This window comes from Micrasema longulum, unplaced genomic scaffold, assembly GCF_059751315.1.
Source record: "Micrasema longulum isolate JH-2025_06_02 unplaced genomic scaffold, ASM5975131v1 h1tg000225l, whole genome shotgun sequence".
NCBI classification, from domain to species: Eukaryota; Metazoa; Arthropoda; class Insecta; order Trichoptera; family Brachycentridae; genus Micrasema; species Micrasema longulum.
The window spans coordinates 1,069,524-1,088,628 of NW_028277430.1; the positions used below are offsets into that span (position 1 = coordinate 1,069,524).

Here is a 19,105-nt window from a genome sequence, read left to right on the forward strand (position 1 = left end):
TATTTTTTATTATTTCCTTATTTTCTGCTGATTTTATTTCATGTATCTATATTTTCTATACGGTGTACAGGTGTTTTGTTTCATTAACATTGTTTTTCAATATTATTTTATACTTTGTCAAAGGCGTAACATCGAAATAAATAAATAAACACAAGAAAAAAAATTATTAAATAATAAAATTATAGAAAGTTCTTGATAAAATATCCAATATTGTTGTTCAAGAATGTATTATGTCAAGAGAGGTAAAGTAGAGAAGTTAAATTTATTTCAGAAAGCAAATTGGCACAATCGATCTCATTATTATTATTATTTGCATTCAGTTAATGATTTTAACTTTTATTGGGGTTCAAACCGTCAGTAAGGGTTGCAGTGAGTCACATCTTGCTGGCGGGTGTGATTCTATTAAATGCTGTGAACACCCAGTTGCATTCCACCGGCAACACTACTGAATAGTCCAACTGTGTAGCTTCTATGCCGCGAACCCTGGGCAATGGGATCACACTCATAACGGTGTGATCACAGCAGATAACGAGAGGATGAAAGGCGAGTTTCTGGCGCCTCTAAACCAGAACCATCCAGCTAAGGGAAAGTAACCCCGACAGAGAAATCCACCAGAGAAGGCAGCAGGAAACCACTCGGTCATCTTTTCCCAGGAATCACTATGGCGAGTACATCCAACAAGCAGTGGTCCTGGCCTCGGAATAGCGCAGGACCGAGATGCTTTTGTTGTAGTGATTGCCAATGTCAGGGTGACCTGATAAGGCACCGCGAGAAGAAGAATGATTTTAAAGACTGGCTGAATAAAGTGATTAATTAAACGTCAAAATATCATTAAAAGTCAAAATATCAGCGGCCACACCATAAATACTTCCAGACGTATGAATAAGCAATATTACTCGGTCAAAGAACAGTACATCTTTAGTTGACTGCGGGTATTACAAGTTTGGCAATCTTAAAACGAGATAAAAAGAAGTGTGAAATTTTGCATCAAATTTTAAAATCATTTACAATCCTCTGGAAAAGACGATAACCTAAAAATGTAATTACCTTGTGGGGTGCATCTGCAGATGTGGGTTGGGGGAGGGAGGGAGCAGCCGGGGCCCGAGGAGACCCGGGGGGGGAGAGGCACTGCGGGAACTAGGTGATCTCGCTCGTTCCACATATTCCTGGAGCAATAAAATAATAATTGTCATTTCAATCATCTTTCTGTACCTCAATCATTTGATAAACTTTGCCAGGAATCTAACCTGGAAGCTCAAGCGTCATAGGCAAATACGCCAACCACTACACTAGGGGGCAGATTACTTTTCACTAGATTTCCTTTTTCAGTATTTTTACTCAGAGTAGCTAACGAATCGAAAACACCCATCCAGGGTTCTGGGTTTAAATTAAATACAATCCCATCCCCGCAATTTGCATTTTCCCACAATTTACATATAATTTTTGAAGTCCCATTGAATTTTGAATATTTTATTACATCTAAAACCCAAATTTGGGGGTTTTTTTTCTTTCTGTAATTAACGTCAGAAAAATTTGCAATCCCCACTGAAAACTGACAGCTCAAGAGTTTGAAGTTAGTCTCTACCTTCATTCCAACCTAGAAATTATCAGGCAGTTTATTTTTATTGTTTACGGACATTTATTGCCGTCATGTTCATGTATTTTTTTTGTTGTAATTTTAAAGATGGAAAAATTTATGTGTTTTTGCTATACAGACTTGCCATTTTTGTGTTTTTTGGTTATAATTTTACAAACAGTTTATTGTGTTTTATGAACATTTATTGCCGCCATTTTTGTATTCTAGTTGTAATTTTATAGATGGTTTGTTGTGTTTTACAGACATTTATTATTCATAAATATGATATTAAAAAAATTGCAATAAATAAATGGTTCAAACATCACTCAATAACTTATTTGATAAATTATAATTTGCTGAATTTATTATTATTTAAATTTTATTTTGTTGTTACAATATTATAATTTTCGGGCCTCATTTTAATTATAGACTACCAATAATGCACGTAACAATGTGAACTCTCAAACAAAAGTGACAAACTAGAATGTGTACTCACCTGGCCCATATACTGGGCCATCTGTGGGGAGGCCTCAGACAAGTACTGAGGGGCGGCTCCGTAAGGGTTGGTTCCATAGTGGGAGTAGGGCTGATAGTGCGGCTGGTAGCCTCCGGCGTCACCCATCATCTGAAAATGAAAATCTCATCAACACGCACAGTTAAGCAACATTATCACCGCATGTAGCAAACTACAGAACGACACTGAACATAAAGATGTGTACCTAGATTCAAGTGTCATTCAAGATTCAAACTATGGTTGTGCAGAAGAATGGACTGATCGTGACTCCAATGAAGTGGTTTAAGCATCAGGCATAAAGAAAGAGTTACTGATCACTGTCAAAAGAAGAAAAGCCTCATACTTTGGTCGCATATTTCGCAATAAAAAGTGTGCCCTTCTCCAACTTATTTCGGAGGGGAAGATAGAGGTCAGGCGGGGTGGGGGATGTAAAAGAGCATCAAGATTTAAAATTTACTCTAAAAATGCATTATGTAACTTATTAGACATTATAATAATAAATATGTACATCTCCCTTCCCCTCCTTATCCTCTCTTCAAGCATTCTTGTCCTATTCCCGCCCAATTTACAGTAACTAATTGTTCTTAAAATAAACATTAAAAAATTCTTTGATTATTGAGTACATGAAAATAACATTTTTATATGTATAAATTATATGTATTTATTTGATATGTAATATATTTTCTTTACTAACTTTGTATACTATGTGGAAATCTGTTATTAGTTCTGAGTTTATACACTATATCTGTTTGTTTACTAAAAATATGTATGTAGGACTGTTGATTTCCCAAATAAAATAAAATAAAATAGAAAAGACTCAGAAACCTTATTCCCCAGTATTCTGCCGTCATAGGAAAGAAGGAGGTTTCTACATAAAACAAAAAACGGAGAAAATAAATATTTTGTAACTCGGAAATTGAAAAGTTCGCTGTGTGAAAAATACTACACAAATTAAGTATATTATTATGCGACAGTATGTATTATGGATTGCCCTAACGGAATATACATATTAATTTTAATAAATTTGACGTTATATATTTAAAAATTGACATTTTCTTTTTAGAAAATAAAATACAAGAAAATATGTTATACTGCTATGAGAAGACGTTTCAGGCTAGAAACGCCCCTTTAATTTAGTGATTAAGTAAATGTCTTTCTTTCTTAGTGTTAATATGCCAATTGATTCTACTCAACTAAATAAAATATATGTTACTGGCCATTTACTGCTTTTCAAACTAGCAACGCCGACCTAATAATCAATTAACTTCGAAATTACCAGCATATCTTAAATTTAATTGAATACGAGTAGGTACATTCATTTCAGATGTTTTTAAAAACAGAATAGAAGAAAAAATAAGTATTTTAATCAGTCTTTTATAATTATGTAAGTCAGAACAGCCTTTTATATTTAGTAATCTTCAAGACTTTTTGCAGTTAAGTCTCATTTATTAGTGAAAATAATAGGGTTGTGGTTATTTGAGGAAGATAATTCAAGTATCAGTAGATGCGTATTTTTTTCCTGATTCCGAATAATATGTATTTAACTCATTTTCGAAAAAAATGTTAGATGCGTCCTTCTTTCTTATGACGGCAGTATTGTATGGTATTTGTATGAATAAATAAAGTAAATGCCTATACCTTTTCCAACTACCTAAATTTGAAGATACAATATCAATAATGTATTTTTGTAATCGATCTGAAAATTTTATCTTTAGCTACACTGTCATTATGAAGATGTGGCTTCCACATCTTCCGATAGTAATCGCCACCCTTTTACCATTCGATAGATGAACATTTACTACTGTCTGACATACGTGTGGATATTTATGTGTGTTGCCTACAGTCATATGCCCCATGTGGTTGTACTGGGTGGAGGGCGGCAGGTACATTCCTCCATACTCCGGTTCGGGTATCCCCGACACTTGGTAGTCGCCTCCCTGCAAATAACAAAGAGAATAACGTTTTAAGCAATGAAAAGCTACAAACAGTCACAAATAAACCGTCACGCTGTTTCCTCGAAAATCATAAAAAGCCACACAACTCTGCCTTTGCATATAGACCTTGTTTCCTCTACATCATACATCTCACGCCTATTATTATGACTTTTATTATTTTATTTTTTTCACCACAACAGGCCAGGAGGCCCAATTACAGTGGTGAATTACATCCCTTGAGGTGATTTTCACAAAAAATGGCGCTATATAAATTATCCAAATATTATTATCACGGAATACCCAGGCTTGAGAAAAATAACATTTTTTAATTTTTGTGTTCTCACCGGGAATCGAACCCGGAACCATCCGTGTGTGAGTCAAGCGTCTTGACCACTACACCACGGAGGCCGCCTTTGACATGTCTATCTTCTGATATTTGTTGAATTTCGTCATGCCACATTTTTCTCGGTCCTTCTCGTTTTATACAATTCCGCATGACACAAAACGCGGCAACTCCCGGGCAGGCTATATCTGTATTTGGAACCTCATAAGAGAGAACCAGGGCATCACCGTGCTTCATTGAATCGATTCCCTTTTTCCAATTTTCCTTTATATCTAAACACACATTATATCTAAACATTTACTTTTCACCCCACCACACAGTTGATTTTTTTCAACCACGTATCCTCCTTACATTTCATGTCACAATTCTATATATTATTTTATTTTTACAAAAATAAATAACTCACTGGGCCTTAATAGATGTCCTTATACCAAGGAATATTATACCCGGTATTATACTGTGTTTTATGTTTCTTATATTATGTTTTCTTACAGTTTTGGAATGTAGTAACTGATATTATCTGTACCTCAGAGGCAGACGGATGCAAATCCAGAATTTTACAAAATGACATTTCAATTTTCTTATCCAGTTTATGAAATTGTCCATTGATTTGGAAGAAATGTAATTCTTATAGTGAAACAACCAATGTATTAAGATACTGAAAATACAAATTGATGCTATGCATTATTAGAAATAACTTTTAAGGCTTTTTTTGAACATTTGACACTAGAATTTGCATGCGTCTGCCTCTGAGGTACAGTTATGTATTTATTTATTTATCAACGGACATTGTCCATGTATACAATTTATAGGGTTTAAATATTAAAATAAAAGAATAGTTTAAAACATTTAAAAAAAGAAAAGAAGCATTGACAAACATAAGGGACATCAAGACAAGATCTGGACTATTTATTTAGTGCTCGTTTAAATCGTTGTAAACTTAAACCAAAAAAGTCCAGATTTTGTCTTGAGTTAACAATACGACAAAGGCGGGTCATTGGAGAATTTAGGCCATAATTTGTTCTATGCTGATCGATGAACAGTACTTCATTGTATTGTCACAAAAATGTTTTCATTTTATGTACGGTCCCAAATGAGTTCATTTATAACTTCTGGGAGCATAATATCTTGTTCATATATTATGTTTTAAAAATATTTTTTTAAAAAACTGTTCACCCGGTATAAGAAAAATGCCATTGATAAATGTTTAGACTATTAGGTGCATATTTTTAAAAAATTATTATATAAATATTTGCGTTCTTGTGTTTTACCCAAATATTTCATTTTGAGAGCCATTTTCAACGAGTTGTAAATAACTCACTATTGGAAAATGGGAATCAAGTTGGGGTAGAGTGGGGTTCGAACCACAGATTTAATTCGTGAGTCCGAGACACTAGCTACAGGACTACAACTTGATTATATATAAATTTAAATATGTAATATAATAAATCTTATATGTATAATACTGCAAAATATAACAAGGATAATTGTCAAAACATCTGCTAAATATAATTTATCTGAATGCAATGTAAATTTGATGACCATTTTTACACTCAAAAATGATATTTCACTTTAGAATATTTAAAAAGATAGCGTTTCTAAATTTTACTACTGAAAAATGTGACAGGTGACAGATCACGGGCTTATTCCAGCGCTATACCATGTTGGACGCAGGTAAAAGCGTGGAATAAGTTTCAATGATCACTATTTTAGCTCTATACCGAGTATAACTTTATGCGAAGATTAGGAGTAAGAATTTTTAGTATACCATCCTTATTAGAAACTGGGAATCCAGTTGTCGTACAGCGGGGTTCTACCCGACTAGGGAGTTTCACCAAGAATAACTTAACAAAAGAAGGGAGTATCGACCTGCATCATATGCTGAGGTAACTGTTGCTGTCCCGCTCCCCCATCAGGCCCGGCGTGGCCGTTACTCCGCTCGTACGCTTGTTGCTGTTGCAACTCAGCTCGCCCTCTGAAGAGACAAACACGACTATTAATAAACATAATTAATTTAAAGCATTCAAGTTTGTTAGTGAAAATTCTTGGTGGAAGATAATTGTAATTTATTATACAATTAAAATATGAGTAATATGACTGGACCAGTCTCGAAGATGTTGCGAAAGCATGAAACCAGTCATTGGTTATTCCAAATTTGTAGATCACTCATCACACATATTTTATTTCTATAATAATTCAACTACATTTTCATGGCTCGTATGAAGGTGGTCGTCGGTAGAGTTATTCATCATCATACCCCTACCTGCGCCCGTGGTGCATAGGGCAAATGTGGTGTATTGTGACTAGCTGTTACATGAAAGTAAGATGATCAGTCTTACGCTCCAGGAACAATCAAATATTCAAGTGTAAAATGACATTTAAATCCAACCCAAAAACTGATGTTCGTCAAAAAACTTGTGCCACAAATGCCTTTTACAATATAAAATATAATGAGTTCAGTAAGATATATACAAAAATATAAAACAATATTAAAACATGGATAATCTATAAAAATAAATAGAAAAATATATAAAAATATAAAAAAATATATCATCATCATCCCCTTTCCGCACCTAAAGGTGCATAGGGCACTGCATTGGTACACCAATTGCAGCGTATCTTGATCATTTTTGTTGCATCAAAGTAAGATGATCAGTCTTACGCTTCAGGTGCCAGTCCAGGGACTATGAAATATTCTAGTGTGAAAAGACACTTTTAAATAAATATTTCATATCAACCATATCGGGAATCGAACCTGAGACCTCTTGCATGGTAGGCTAACGCGCTGACCATTGCAACCAAATCACAATACATTTATGTTAATAAGGATGAAATACTCAATAAATCAACAATATTTTGAGTATTTTTTCGTAGGACTTTTTCAGTGTACAATACAAAATTTAAAAATATAGATTACACAAACATCACTCTGTCAGATTTAAAATTAACACTAAAAATGCATCATGTAACTTAGTAAACATTATAATAATAAATATGTACATCTCCCTTCCCCCCCATTATCCTCTCTTCAAGCATTCTTGTCCTAATCCCGCCCAATTTACAGTAACTTAATGTTCTTAAATATTAAAAAATTCTTTGATTATTGAAAAATATTTACGAGTACATGAAAATAACATTTTTATATGTATTTATTTGATATGTAATATATTTTATTTACTAACTTTGTATAATATGTGGAAATCTGTTATTAGTTCTGAGTTAATACACTATATCTGTTTGTTTACTATAAATATGTTTGTAGAACTGTTGATTTCCCAAATAAAATAAATAAATGTCCAAATTTTTATAGACAGACTGAATTTCATATATTTTCCTCGTATGTTTTCCCTCTCTGTTGCAACAAATTTAGATCTAAATAACTCCCTAGTTCAGCTGGATGAATCTCACCTACGTGAAAAAGGTTTCAGCTCTTCTAAATCACAAAAATCATCAGATGGAAGAGTTGAGGAAATGTAAATGTTAAAACATAGGCAGAATGGTGAATGTTACAGTGTGTAAAGTGGCCACTTAAACCAGCCAATGGCAGGTCATAAGTCCTGTAAATGCCTAGACATCAATATTTCCTTCTCAAAAATGTTGTCCCTCTCCGTCGCAACAAATTTGGTACTCAATAAATAATATCTCATGTCGATTTTACCAGGAATCCAACCCGGGACATCGAGCATGGAAGGCAAATGTGCCGACCGAGGTGGACCAATCACCTCTTACCTGAAAGTAACCATCAAGTCGGAAACACTCGTCCTGGATTCAAATTCTATTTCACACACATAACTGTATTTTTCATCAGTCTGGACACAGACAGTAGGAAAATATCACGTACTATGAATACCGATAAAAATATACAAAATGGATTTAGAATCATTCATTGTATTTTCAAAATCAACATGGATATTGTAGAGAAATGTTTTCACATGTTACTTAAAAAAATATGTCGCGACATTGATAGTTGTGACGTTAAGATTCGTGATGATGTTCTATAAAAATTTGAATGGATTGGAACAATGTTGAAAATGAACATGATATATTTTTGTTGTCTATTGTTTGCATCTTTTTAAAAAAAAAAAAAATTATCATATTATATTACATACACAAAATTACAATTTATACAAAGTTGCTTTGACTATATCTATCTAGCGTTTGAAGACAGTCAAAAAAATATATAAAAAAACAGTAATCAAAATATGGGAACAATTATAAAGGTAGTGGACAAAGTTAAAAACATAGTAAAAAATGTAGTAAAAACATAGTAATAGATGTAGTAAAAACATAGTAAAAAATGTAACAAAACATAGTAAAAAATGTAACAAAACATAGTAAAAAAATATTTAAAAACCCAGTAAAATGCGTAGTGAAAACAGAATACATAGAAAGAAACATATTTAAAGTCATAGTAAAAAAAAATAATATGTGTATAGCAAAAAGCATATTGAAAAAAACAGCAAAATACTGAGTAAAAAGAGAAAAAAAAATCTATATTGTTATTCCTTTCTTTTTGTGTTGTTTTTATGTTTATTGTAACTTATTTTTGGCCTATGTCAACATTTTTTAGTAGAAGGGCCTAATAAAGGGAAAAAAAACAAAAAATCGTGACATATTGGGGGCAATGGAATGATAGTTTTTACGGGAATTCAAAATTACAAATTTAAAATATTTTTTTGCTACCAAGCAGCAAAAATTATTTTTTTACTGTACAGTATTTTATAGACCCTTATAACTTTAAAAATACAAAAAAAAGTGATATTTCCTTATTTAAAGAGGTTACTTAAACCGGCCGATGACAACTCGAAAGCCCCGTAAATGCCCAGACTTGCGTGTTCCCTTCTTGAAAAAGTTATCTATCTGTAGTAATATTATGTCTATTTGTGTTTACCTCAGTACGAACACACCGACGGCCATTGTGCTCACAGGTGTTCAAACAATTAAACCTTTTTAGCACGCGAGTGACATAGATTCGTCACACACAATGGGCAAACAGTAAACACACTGCCGAGTATGGAGCCCATAGTTAGTGACTTATCCCGACTTGGCGTGTGTCAACTAATGACTGTTTTCGTGGTTATGACTTGTGATTCTCACTTTAAGTGTTTGATAAAAGCCACAAGTGTTTTACCGACGGATAGCCTAACTGTGGAATTCTTACTGTATCTAGTGAATCATTTTGTACTATACAGCGCAAAGAAATCAGAAATTATATTAGTAATTAACAAATTACAACAGGGATGGAGAATACCTTAAATAAGGGAATATGGAAAGGTATTCTCCATCCCTGTTGTAATTTGTTAATCTTAATGACTCCCAAGGGGGTGAAATCCAGTCTTTTGTCTACAAAAATTTGGACAAACTCAAATATTGTAATATTAGTAATTAATAGTAATAATAATAATCATGGTTTATTAACAAAAAAAAATACAATTTCCGTATCTACTACATTATTATTATTATGGATAACTTATATAGCGCCATTTTCGTAATAAAATACCTCAAGGGTGCTTTACATATTGATTCTATTGTTAAATAAATTTAATTGAATCTTTTAAATTTGTAATTTCATTAGAACAATTCATTTTTTTGTCACATGCTACGGATTTATTCAAATGATTTAGAGAACAAGTGGGTTTTAAGTTTTTTCAGAAACATCACTTCACTTTCACAGCCTCGCACCTCTGCTGGGAGAGCATTCCATGCAATAGGGCCTGCGACCCCAAATGCGCATTCACTAAATTTAGTGCGCTATTTATACATACATAATTAGGTAATAGGTTTCATTGGATTATGTCTAGTCTGCCTAACTATAGTTCTTAAAATATAGCTTGATTAAAATGACACCTGCCAAACTAATGTCACTAGTGATGGGAAATTACTGATCACGATCATGTACCGATCAAATCGATTTTATCAGTTTTTTCGTGCAAACATGAAACTCTGTTTCCAAAAATTTATATAAAAACGCAAAAACAAGCCTATTATAGTGTGTTTAAGACAATTATTTACTATAAAAAAAAGACATAAAACACTTTTTTTCATGAGCAACAACAAATGAATTATTTTTTATTCGATCGATTTACATTGATCAATTTGTCCATCTCTAACATTTTTTACAAATTTATTTATTACAATATTTCGAGTCTATCCAAATGTTTGAAGACAAGACTGGATTTTACCCTCTAGGGAGTCATTAAGATGAACAAATTTCAACAGACGGAGAACATTATTTTAGAGAAGGAAATATGGAAGTCTAGGCATTTACAGGGCTTATGATCTGTCATTAGCTGGTTTTAGTGGCCATCATATTGTCTATAATAAAATAAACCCGGCTAAATACAGTAAGATTATTTTTTAAAGGTGAAAATTTTTCAAACAAATTCTTAAAAAGTCGTCTCTAAAATTAACAAATTCGAGATACGCCTTTTTGAAAGATGGACGACGATATATGTGTATAAAACACATTAAAAAAAACACATACACAAATTGACAATATTAGATTCTTCTTCTTCTAAGTCAGTCCCTCAATGCTGAGGATCGTGACCACTATGAATACTTCTGATTAGTCTATTCCACTCTAGTCTGTCCTCAGCCCGACGAACTGATACATCAAATTTTAGCCCTGTAGCCTCCTTTATTTGGTCAGTCCATCTATATGGGATTCTGCCCCGACTTCTCCTACCTTCAATTCGGCCAGACATTATTGCCTTTTCTAAATTGTCTGACTCACGTCTAGCAATATGTCCAAATCCTCCTCAGACACACCACTGACAGACGAGTTGTAATATGGAGCTCTTCCAGTATCAATGCATTCGTCTTTCTGGCTGTCCAAAGCACACGCAGCAGACTTCTCCAACACCACATCTCGAATGCATCGATCCTCTTCCTCCTTGTAGGCACACATTGTCCATGTTTCGGCCCCATAAAGAAAAACGGAGAATACCAGGGCTTCCATCAACCGCTTTTTTGTGTTTATTGATATACTTCGATCTCGGCAAATCTTCTCCAATCTCAGGTCTGCAACTGTTGTTGTTGGAGATAAGCGAGCCGAGGTACACAAAGTCATCTATCAGTTCAAAATCTTGCATCTGCCTTTTCCTTAGAAGACTGCCAGCTCTGTCAACAATCATTACCCCTGTCTTATTTTTATTTATTTTCAGACCCAAGGCCTCACTCTCCAACTCTATCCATCTGAAGGCTTCTGCTAGCTTGATTTCATCTTAGGCAATCAGTGTCGTGTCGTCTGCATATCTCAGATTTGATATTTGTTATTATTAGATTTTTATTTGATTATTTGATTAGATTCTATGTGATCATAAAAATAGTTATTTTCTCATTATCTCTAAACTTGTAATTTGGAAATGTCTTACTGATGAACTGGATATTTATACAATATCTTAAACCCACTGTTTATTTTCAAACGTTCTTTGTTCACATTGCATAGTGTATATTTAGAACGCATGTAATATTAAACCATTTCGATATATATTGATGTATAGAGAGGATTATAGTACAACCAGTACACTTGCACCCCAATTTGATTCACAATGAGGGGCACTCTCAGGTATGGCTTCCCATAATAGGGAGTATATTACCTCATTTGTACATAATTACTATAGCCTACTTAAACACCGAGAATTTTTTTAGAGTGATACAATTTTTAATTGAAATAAAAAATATTACCCGTAGAGCGAGCTGGGATGCAGCTTTTTTGGCCCCTCCATGACCGTGTTTGGTTAGTCTCTCTCTGTGTTTCCTAGCAGTTTCGCGGCTGCATGGCACTCTTCAATCACACGGGCTCCGGCCTTCAGCGCTGGACCTGGAATCGAGACAAAGCATGGTAATGGTGGCAAAATAAATCCAAAAGTATATTATTTGATACTTCGGCTAGTTACATTTATTTAAACCTGAATATAAAGCCTTTATATAACCTTTTCAATATCAAATATAAAAGAAAGTGGCACTTTATTTTTATTCATAAAAGCAAACTTAGATTCTTTAACAAACCGTTATTATTATATTATAAATATTTATTATTTCTAAAAGTATTTATATTATGTAACTACTTGTTTGAAATTTTTCAGATAATTGTAAAATGCCACCAAAAAATAATAATGCCCCTACAGAATTAAATGGTAATATTGCTTGGGTCATTTAAAAAATGTACAAATGTTATATTAATAAAGGCGGACATATTGCCAGCCAACATTGTAAATCGTAATATAAGAGGAGAGCAATTATTTGGCCATTTTGTGGCGTTTTAATGAACTGTTAGACGTCTTTGATAACAAATATTAATAAAAAACATTACGACAAATATATGTGGGTATAAAATAGTTATACAAGATTTTTAATTGACATGGACTCTCTACAAAATGGTGGGAAGAAAAATATGAAACTTGACAATGGCTCTTCTAGATCCAAGCCACAGAAACATCAGTTAAAAAAAAATAAATTAATAACATAATATTAGATTCTGTGTGATCATAAAAATAGTTCTTTTCGCGTTATTTCTGAACTTGAAATTTGGAAATGTCTTACTGATGAACCGGATATTTATACAATATGCAATCAAGGCTTGGATTGCATGTAATACAATTTATGCACATCTTCATAATAAACACGAAGGCAGTATTTCATGTAATATGTGAGAGCTTAGAAATTGTAAGCGATTGTAAATATCTTGACAGAACTTATAACTTTGAAGAACACATCAATATTATTTGCACAAGGCGAGTGTGTATGATAAAATTTCATCAGCTGAAGAACAAATTACCTGTTCAATTGTTTAAATTTGTTTAAACAAATCTTGCAGAATAAATTCTGTCATATGGAATTCTGTCTTGGGGAGGAACTCACAAGACATACTTCAGAAAACACTCCTCAAGATAATTATTGTCAATGATGAAATTAATAAGATTAGCAAATAAGATGACACAATCCTATTTAAGCATTGTGAGGTACTTCTTGTGAAGCAGCTTTACCACTAAAAGCTGATAATGAAGTTCTTTGATGAGGAAAAAGCCCCGCTCAGTCAACAACACTGAACAAGGGCGATTACAGCCATGAAACTGGTACAGTCTAAAGCACAAAACTTCTATGAAAGCGGAATTTATTTTACCAAGACTGTTTAGCAAGCTTTCCGCCGAGGTAAAGAACCCAACTAGTTTCGAGCAAAGAAGCAGACGATAAGGGACTTCCTCATCGAAAATCAAAACTTTAAGTGTAAAAATGTGTGAACTTAATTTCTCCTTTTTAATAAATTCGCATTATTACTTTTTACATTTTTAGTACTTACAGTTTTATTTTAGTGTTTATTTGGTGATAATTTTATGTTATTTTTATTTGTATTAGAAACGCGCCGATAAACTTTTATTTGTTATTATAGTCCTTAAAATACAGCTTGATTAAAATGACAGCTGCCAAACTAATGTCACCAGTGATGGGAAATTACAGATCACTGATCAAATCGATTTTATCAGTTTTTTCGTGCAAACATGAAACTCTGTTTCTGAAAATTCATATAAAAATGTAAAAACAAGCCTATTATAGTGTGTTTAAGACAATTATTTACTAAAAAAATAAGACATAACATACTTTTTTTCATGAACAACAACAAATGAATAATTTTTTTTTTCTATCGATTTACTTTGATCAATTTATCCCATCTCTAACATTTTTGCAAAATGATGTTACCTTGTAAGAACGTTGTTAATAATTAGGTTTATTTTTTGTTTTAAAGCTGATTTTATACAGGGTGTTCTTTAAACCCTGTCACATCCGAAACCAAGATGATCAGTATGAGAAAGAAGACATATTGGAACATTAAAGTAATTTTTTAGAACGACTAAAATCTTAAAAAATAAAATCTAGAAAAAAAACAACTGGTTGCTTACTTCTGCAGGGGACAACAGACTTCTCCCTCCCCCCTTCACGTTTCTCCCCTGCAGAAGTGAGCAACCATTTGTTTTAATCTATATTTTATTTTTTATGATTTTAGTCATTCTAAAAAAATATTTTTATGTACCAATATGTCTTCTTGCTCATACTGATCATCGTGGTTTCGGATGTGACAGGGTTTAAAGAACAGCCTGTATAATTATGTTGATTTATACATCAAGCATTGTATTAAAAAAATAAATTAACATGCCAGATACTATTGATTTTTCGTGTGTCAATATAAATCACTCCTTAGACGTCACTACAAAGTTATATAGTCACTTTTGCTGACAACTGTCATTCCAATGAAGGATAATAGTTTGGCGCGATCTAGATATTGTTAATTTTTGTATAAATTTGAATTAGTTAAAAAAAATGATTGCGCCTTTTCATTCATTCCCTCTTCTGCACCCAGTGGTGCACAGGGCACTGCATTAGTAAACCAAATGGTTTACTGGAAATAAATTCATCAGATTACTTTCATCTCAATTAATTATAACAACAGACAGAGGAATAATGTATAACTGAGATATCTGGAGTCAACTCAAGGGGCTGATTTATACTCAAACATTTATCATAGAATCTGCATTATATAAACCATGTGTGCTACTCAACCCGATAAAAATATATATCTTCTTAAACACACAGATAAGACCACACCTATTTGACAGAGTTCGGCATATTGCGTACCTCGACTGCGTGACAAATTAATATAGTCTGTTTTACAATATTAATAAATTGTACAATGTTTTGAGTATGTCCAAATGCTTGCTGACTGGCTGGATTTTCTCCCTAGGGAGTTGTTCATATTTAAATTTGTTGCAACAGAGAGGGAAAACATTGGCACACAAACGGCCAATGACAGGTCATAAGCCCTGTAAATGCCTGGACTTCCATATTCCCTACTCAAAAAAGTTTTTCCTCTCTGTTGCAACAAATTTAAATATAAACAACTCCCTAGGTAAAAAATCCGGCCAGTCTGCAAGCATTCGGACATACTCAAAAAATTGTTGAATTAACTACCTGGTACAAGAAGTATACAAAAATTGGAAAATTGTTTCCAGGCGTTGCCTAGTAGGTGAATTGGTTCAGCCGGATGAATCCCACCCACATGATAAAGGTTTCAGCTCTTTTCCTTCACAAAAGTCAACAGGTGGAAGAGTTGAGGAAATGTGGATGTTCAAACATAGGCAGAATGGTGAATGTTACACAGTGTGTAAAGTGGCCACTTAAACCAGCCAATGACAGATCATAAGCCCTGTATTCTCCCTATGACTCCCATATTCCCTACTCAAAAATGTTTTCCCTCTCAGTTGCAACAAATTTTAAGAAATTATAATTGGCTTAGGCCGCAAATGCTATAAATAAAAATACATTATAATTATATTGGCCTGATTTAAATAGCGCCATTCTTGTGAAAAAACACCTCTAGGGAGCTTTTAATTTGTATAATTAAACTTACATTCTAACTAAGCTAAAGTTACATATTATATTTCCTGATTTAAAATTGAGGGTATGATAAACTAAAGAAGAGAGATTTTATATTTGACTATTTAACATATTTAATTTATTAACATATACGAACACTGTGCCGTTTACCTTACAAAAATACATATTTAATATTTTACAACAAATATGAAGAACATTTTACAGAAGGGAATATAGAAGTCTGGGCATCCACAGGGCTTACGATCTGTAATTGGCTGGTTTAAGTGGCCACTTTACACATTATGTGACATTCACCATTCTGCCTATATTTGAACATCTATATTCCTTCGATTCTTCCATCTGTTGACGTAATAAATGTATCAACTCTTCGTCGACAGACGGAAGAGTCGAAGGAATATAGATGCTCAAATATAGGTAGAATAATGAATGATACACAGTGTGTAATATGGCCACTTAAACCAGTCAATGACAGGTCATAAGCTCTGTGAATGCCTAGACTTCTATATTCCTTTCTGTAAAATGTTCTTCATATCTATTGTAATATGTTGATATTAACAGCTCCCTAGGGGGGTTGAATCCAGTCCTTGTCTACAAAAATTTGGGCAAACTCAAAACATTTATTTATGTATTTCACAGTTTTAAAAAGTACAGTTTCTTTGTTTCAGGTCCAGACTAGCTAGGATATTCCTGTATTTAGGAAGGACCTTCTTTTTTACATGTGTTTGTTTTATTTCATTAAATGATGCTTAATAAATTCAAAGAATAATAATAACATTTTAAAAAATCAATATAAATATAAATTAGAAAATATGCAGGTAATAATAATAAAAATTGAATCGTAAATATAAATTAGAAAATATACCATTAATAGTTAAGAAATGAGACATAATTATTATAAATTAGAAAACATACTGATAAGATTAAAAATTAAGAAATTAAACATAAATATAAATTAGAAAATATACTGATAATAATAAAAAATTGAAGAACAAATATAAATTAGAGAATATACCATTTATAATTAAAAAATTAAACTTATGTGTAAATACTAGTAATAATAAGAAAAATAAAACAAATGTCAATGAATAAACATAAAAAGTAAAAATAAAATATAAATAAAAACAATAAGGAGATATTTGGCAATTAAAAGCAACACAATTTTTAGTCATGAAAATAATTTACAGGATGTAAAAACATTGTTGACATATTTAATAGAAAATAAACACTGATAAAATTATATCTTCAGTTTATTATCAGTGACCGACCGAAGTTTCGGTGTCTGCCAATAAAACGAGTTTCCGGTCGCGGTTTCGGACAAAAATTGGCCAAAATTTCGGCTCAGCCGAAACCTATGGTCAGAATGTGTCGAATTACGTTTGTCTGTACACGGGTGCATCTAGAAGTAGCCTGTGACTCAGCCGCACGACCTGCGACCTTAAATTTGTTCCGGCTTTCAGCCAGTGAGTGTTGCTAGTTGTCTTGTTAAATATATCCCTTTGATTATTATAGGTATATTCGTAAATCTTAATGTAACATCTATAAAACAACTTTATGTAAAAGCTCTGTTACTATACGCACACAAACATTATTCTCTACCTTCCATAACTTTTTTCACAAATACAATAGTTACTAGATACTCCACCCTGATGCTGCAAAAAAAATTAATACAACTTTCGGTCAAAGAGGGTTGGCCTACTACTCGGTTAAAGTGTACAATCTACTTCCATTATCCATAAGGACAATTAGCAAGTACTCACAATATAAGATTGCTATTAAGAAATGGATAGTGGAGGTGGGTTGCGCATGGATCGATGAGTGGATCAAGCCAAATAGGTAAAATTTGTGTACTGTTTATGAAATTTGGTCTACAGGTCTATATGAATTGGTTATGTTTTTTGTGAATTTTTTAGTTTATATTGATTATTAGATTAATGATAATTAGGTTAATTACGTTTCTTTTTAAATTATTATGTTAATTTTGTTAAATAACTAATTGTTTCACTTTTAGTAAAATGTTTCCCTCGGCACGGGACACCCCAGTGAGGGAACATTATTCTGTATGAAAAAAAATTACAAACATTGTAAAAGTATAAATAAATAAAATTTCATTGTGCATTTAATTCAACACTTATTTTGATGAACTCATCAGCTTTAACAATAAAAATGTTTAATTATGGGCATTTTAAAGTGACTTTAACCGAAACTAAGAAGCCGAAATTCGGTTTCGGTTATAGCTGAAAATCTTGTTTCGGTCAGTCGCTAGATTTGATGCATTAAAAACATTGGATAAACATTGTCACAAGGAAATATATACAGACATAACTCCCACAGTGACCTTGGAGTGATAACTTTACTAATGTGTTCTCAGTGTAAACTCGGAAAGAGATAAGAACATTTGTTTGGAGAAAATGGTATGGGTTCATAAAATACTTCTACACACATATTGATAAAGCAGGAAACATTTACAGAGACACATTAAATGCATGTTCAAGAAGAGAGGCAACAGGCTAGTCAGCATGCGTGAGTTAGGTATTTTCCACTAAATATAAATCAACCGTTACAGTGCAATATGTCGCAATCCACATTCTCCTAATTTTACAGGAGAGGGTAAAAACATTTTCTCTCTTACTTTAACAGGTAAATTTTAAAAAAAATAGATTTCTTCATAACTGCCATTGAATTGTTTAAAGTCAATAAAAATATGTCATCTAATATATATAAAAGGCAAAGTGTCCTCAATAGACTAAACTACTGGACCAGGTTTTTTAACAAAATGATGAACTTAATTTATTTATTTATTCATACAAACTAATAAACTTCAATCTGTTTTCAATGCAGCAGCAAGGCTTATTACGGGAGTAAAAAAATATTCTCACATCTTCGAGATTTGCGCTGGTTAAAAAGCTCAGAGATAATAAAATACAAGCTTCGCTGGACAGTATTCAAATCCCTTTCTGAAATGGCTCCAAGATACCTATCGGACCTTTGTATTAGGGAAAATACATGTCAAAGAAAATCTTCTCTTAGGTCAGCATTTGATTCAGGAAGGGGAAAACTTGTCAAAATCCGGCACTCCCCAAACACTAGATTCGGAGATCGTGCTTTTGCCGTTGCCGGCCCCTCTGCCTGGAACCATTTGCCTTCAAACGTACGAATCATCGCCAGTCCCAGTCAGTTCAGATCCCAAATAAAATCTCACTTCTTTAGATTATCATACCCTCAATTTTAAATCAGAAAATATAATATGTCACTTTAGCTTAGTTAGAATGTAAGTTTAAGTATACAATTGTAAAGCGCCCTTGAGGTGAATTTTCACAAAAATAGCGCTACATAAATGAGCTAAATAT

At 32.8% G+C, this 19,105-nt stretch overlaps 1 protein-coding gene and 1 long non-coding RNA gene across 3 annotated transcripts in view; one reads left to right on the plus strand and one right to left on the minus strand.

Annotated features, from left to right (window-relative positions):
• p120ctn (adherens junction protein p120) overlaps positions 1–12,189 on the minus strand; it is a 38,824-nt gene extending 26,635 nt beyond the window's left edge. Inside the window, exons 1-5 of one of the 2 annotated variants that reach the window (XM_088243714.1) lie at positions 12,054–12,189; positions 6,237–6,342; positions 3,932–4,027; positions 2,073–2,201; positions 1,048–1,166 (exon numbers count right to left, since the gene is read on the minus strand). In XM_088243714.1, the coding sequence (XP_088099840.1) occupies positions 1,048–1,166; positions 2,073–2,201; positions 3,932–4,027; positions 6,237–6,342; positions 12,054–12,094 (491 nt within the window). In that variant the 5' untranslated portion in view covers positions 12,095–12,189. Of the gene's footprint in view, positions 1–1,047; positions 1,167–2,072; positions 2,202–3,904; positions 4,028–6,236; positions 6,343–12,053 lie in introns of both variants that reach the window. The other variant, XM_088243713.1, reaches the window with a different exon arrangement.
• LOC148283532 (uncharacterized) lies at positions 10,010–13,595 on the plus strand. The gene is made up of 3 exons (XR_015825574.1): positions 10,010–11,934; positions 12,060–12,210; positions 12,455–13,595. It is a non-coding gene; the product is annotated as an uncharacterized LOC148283532 (long non-coding RNA).
• The last annotated feature ends 5,510 nt before the right edge of the window (positions 13,596–19,105 follow it).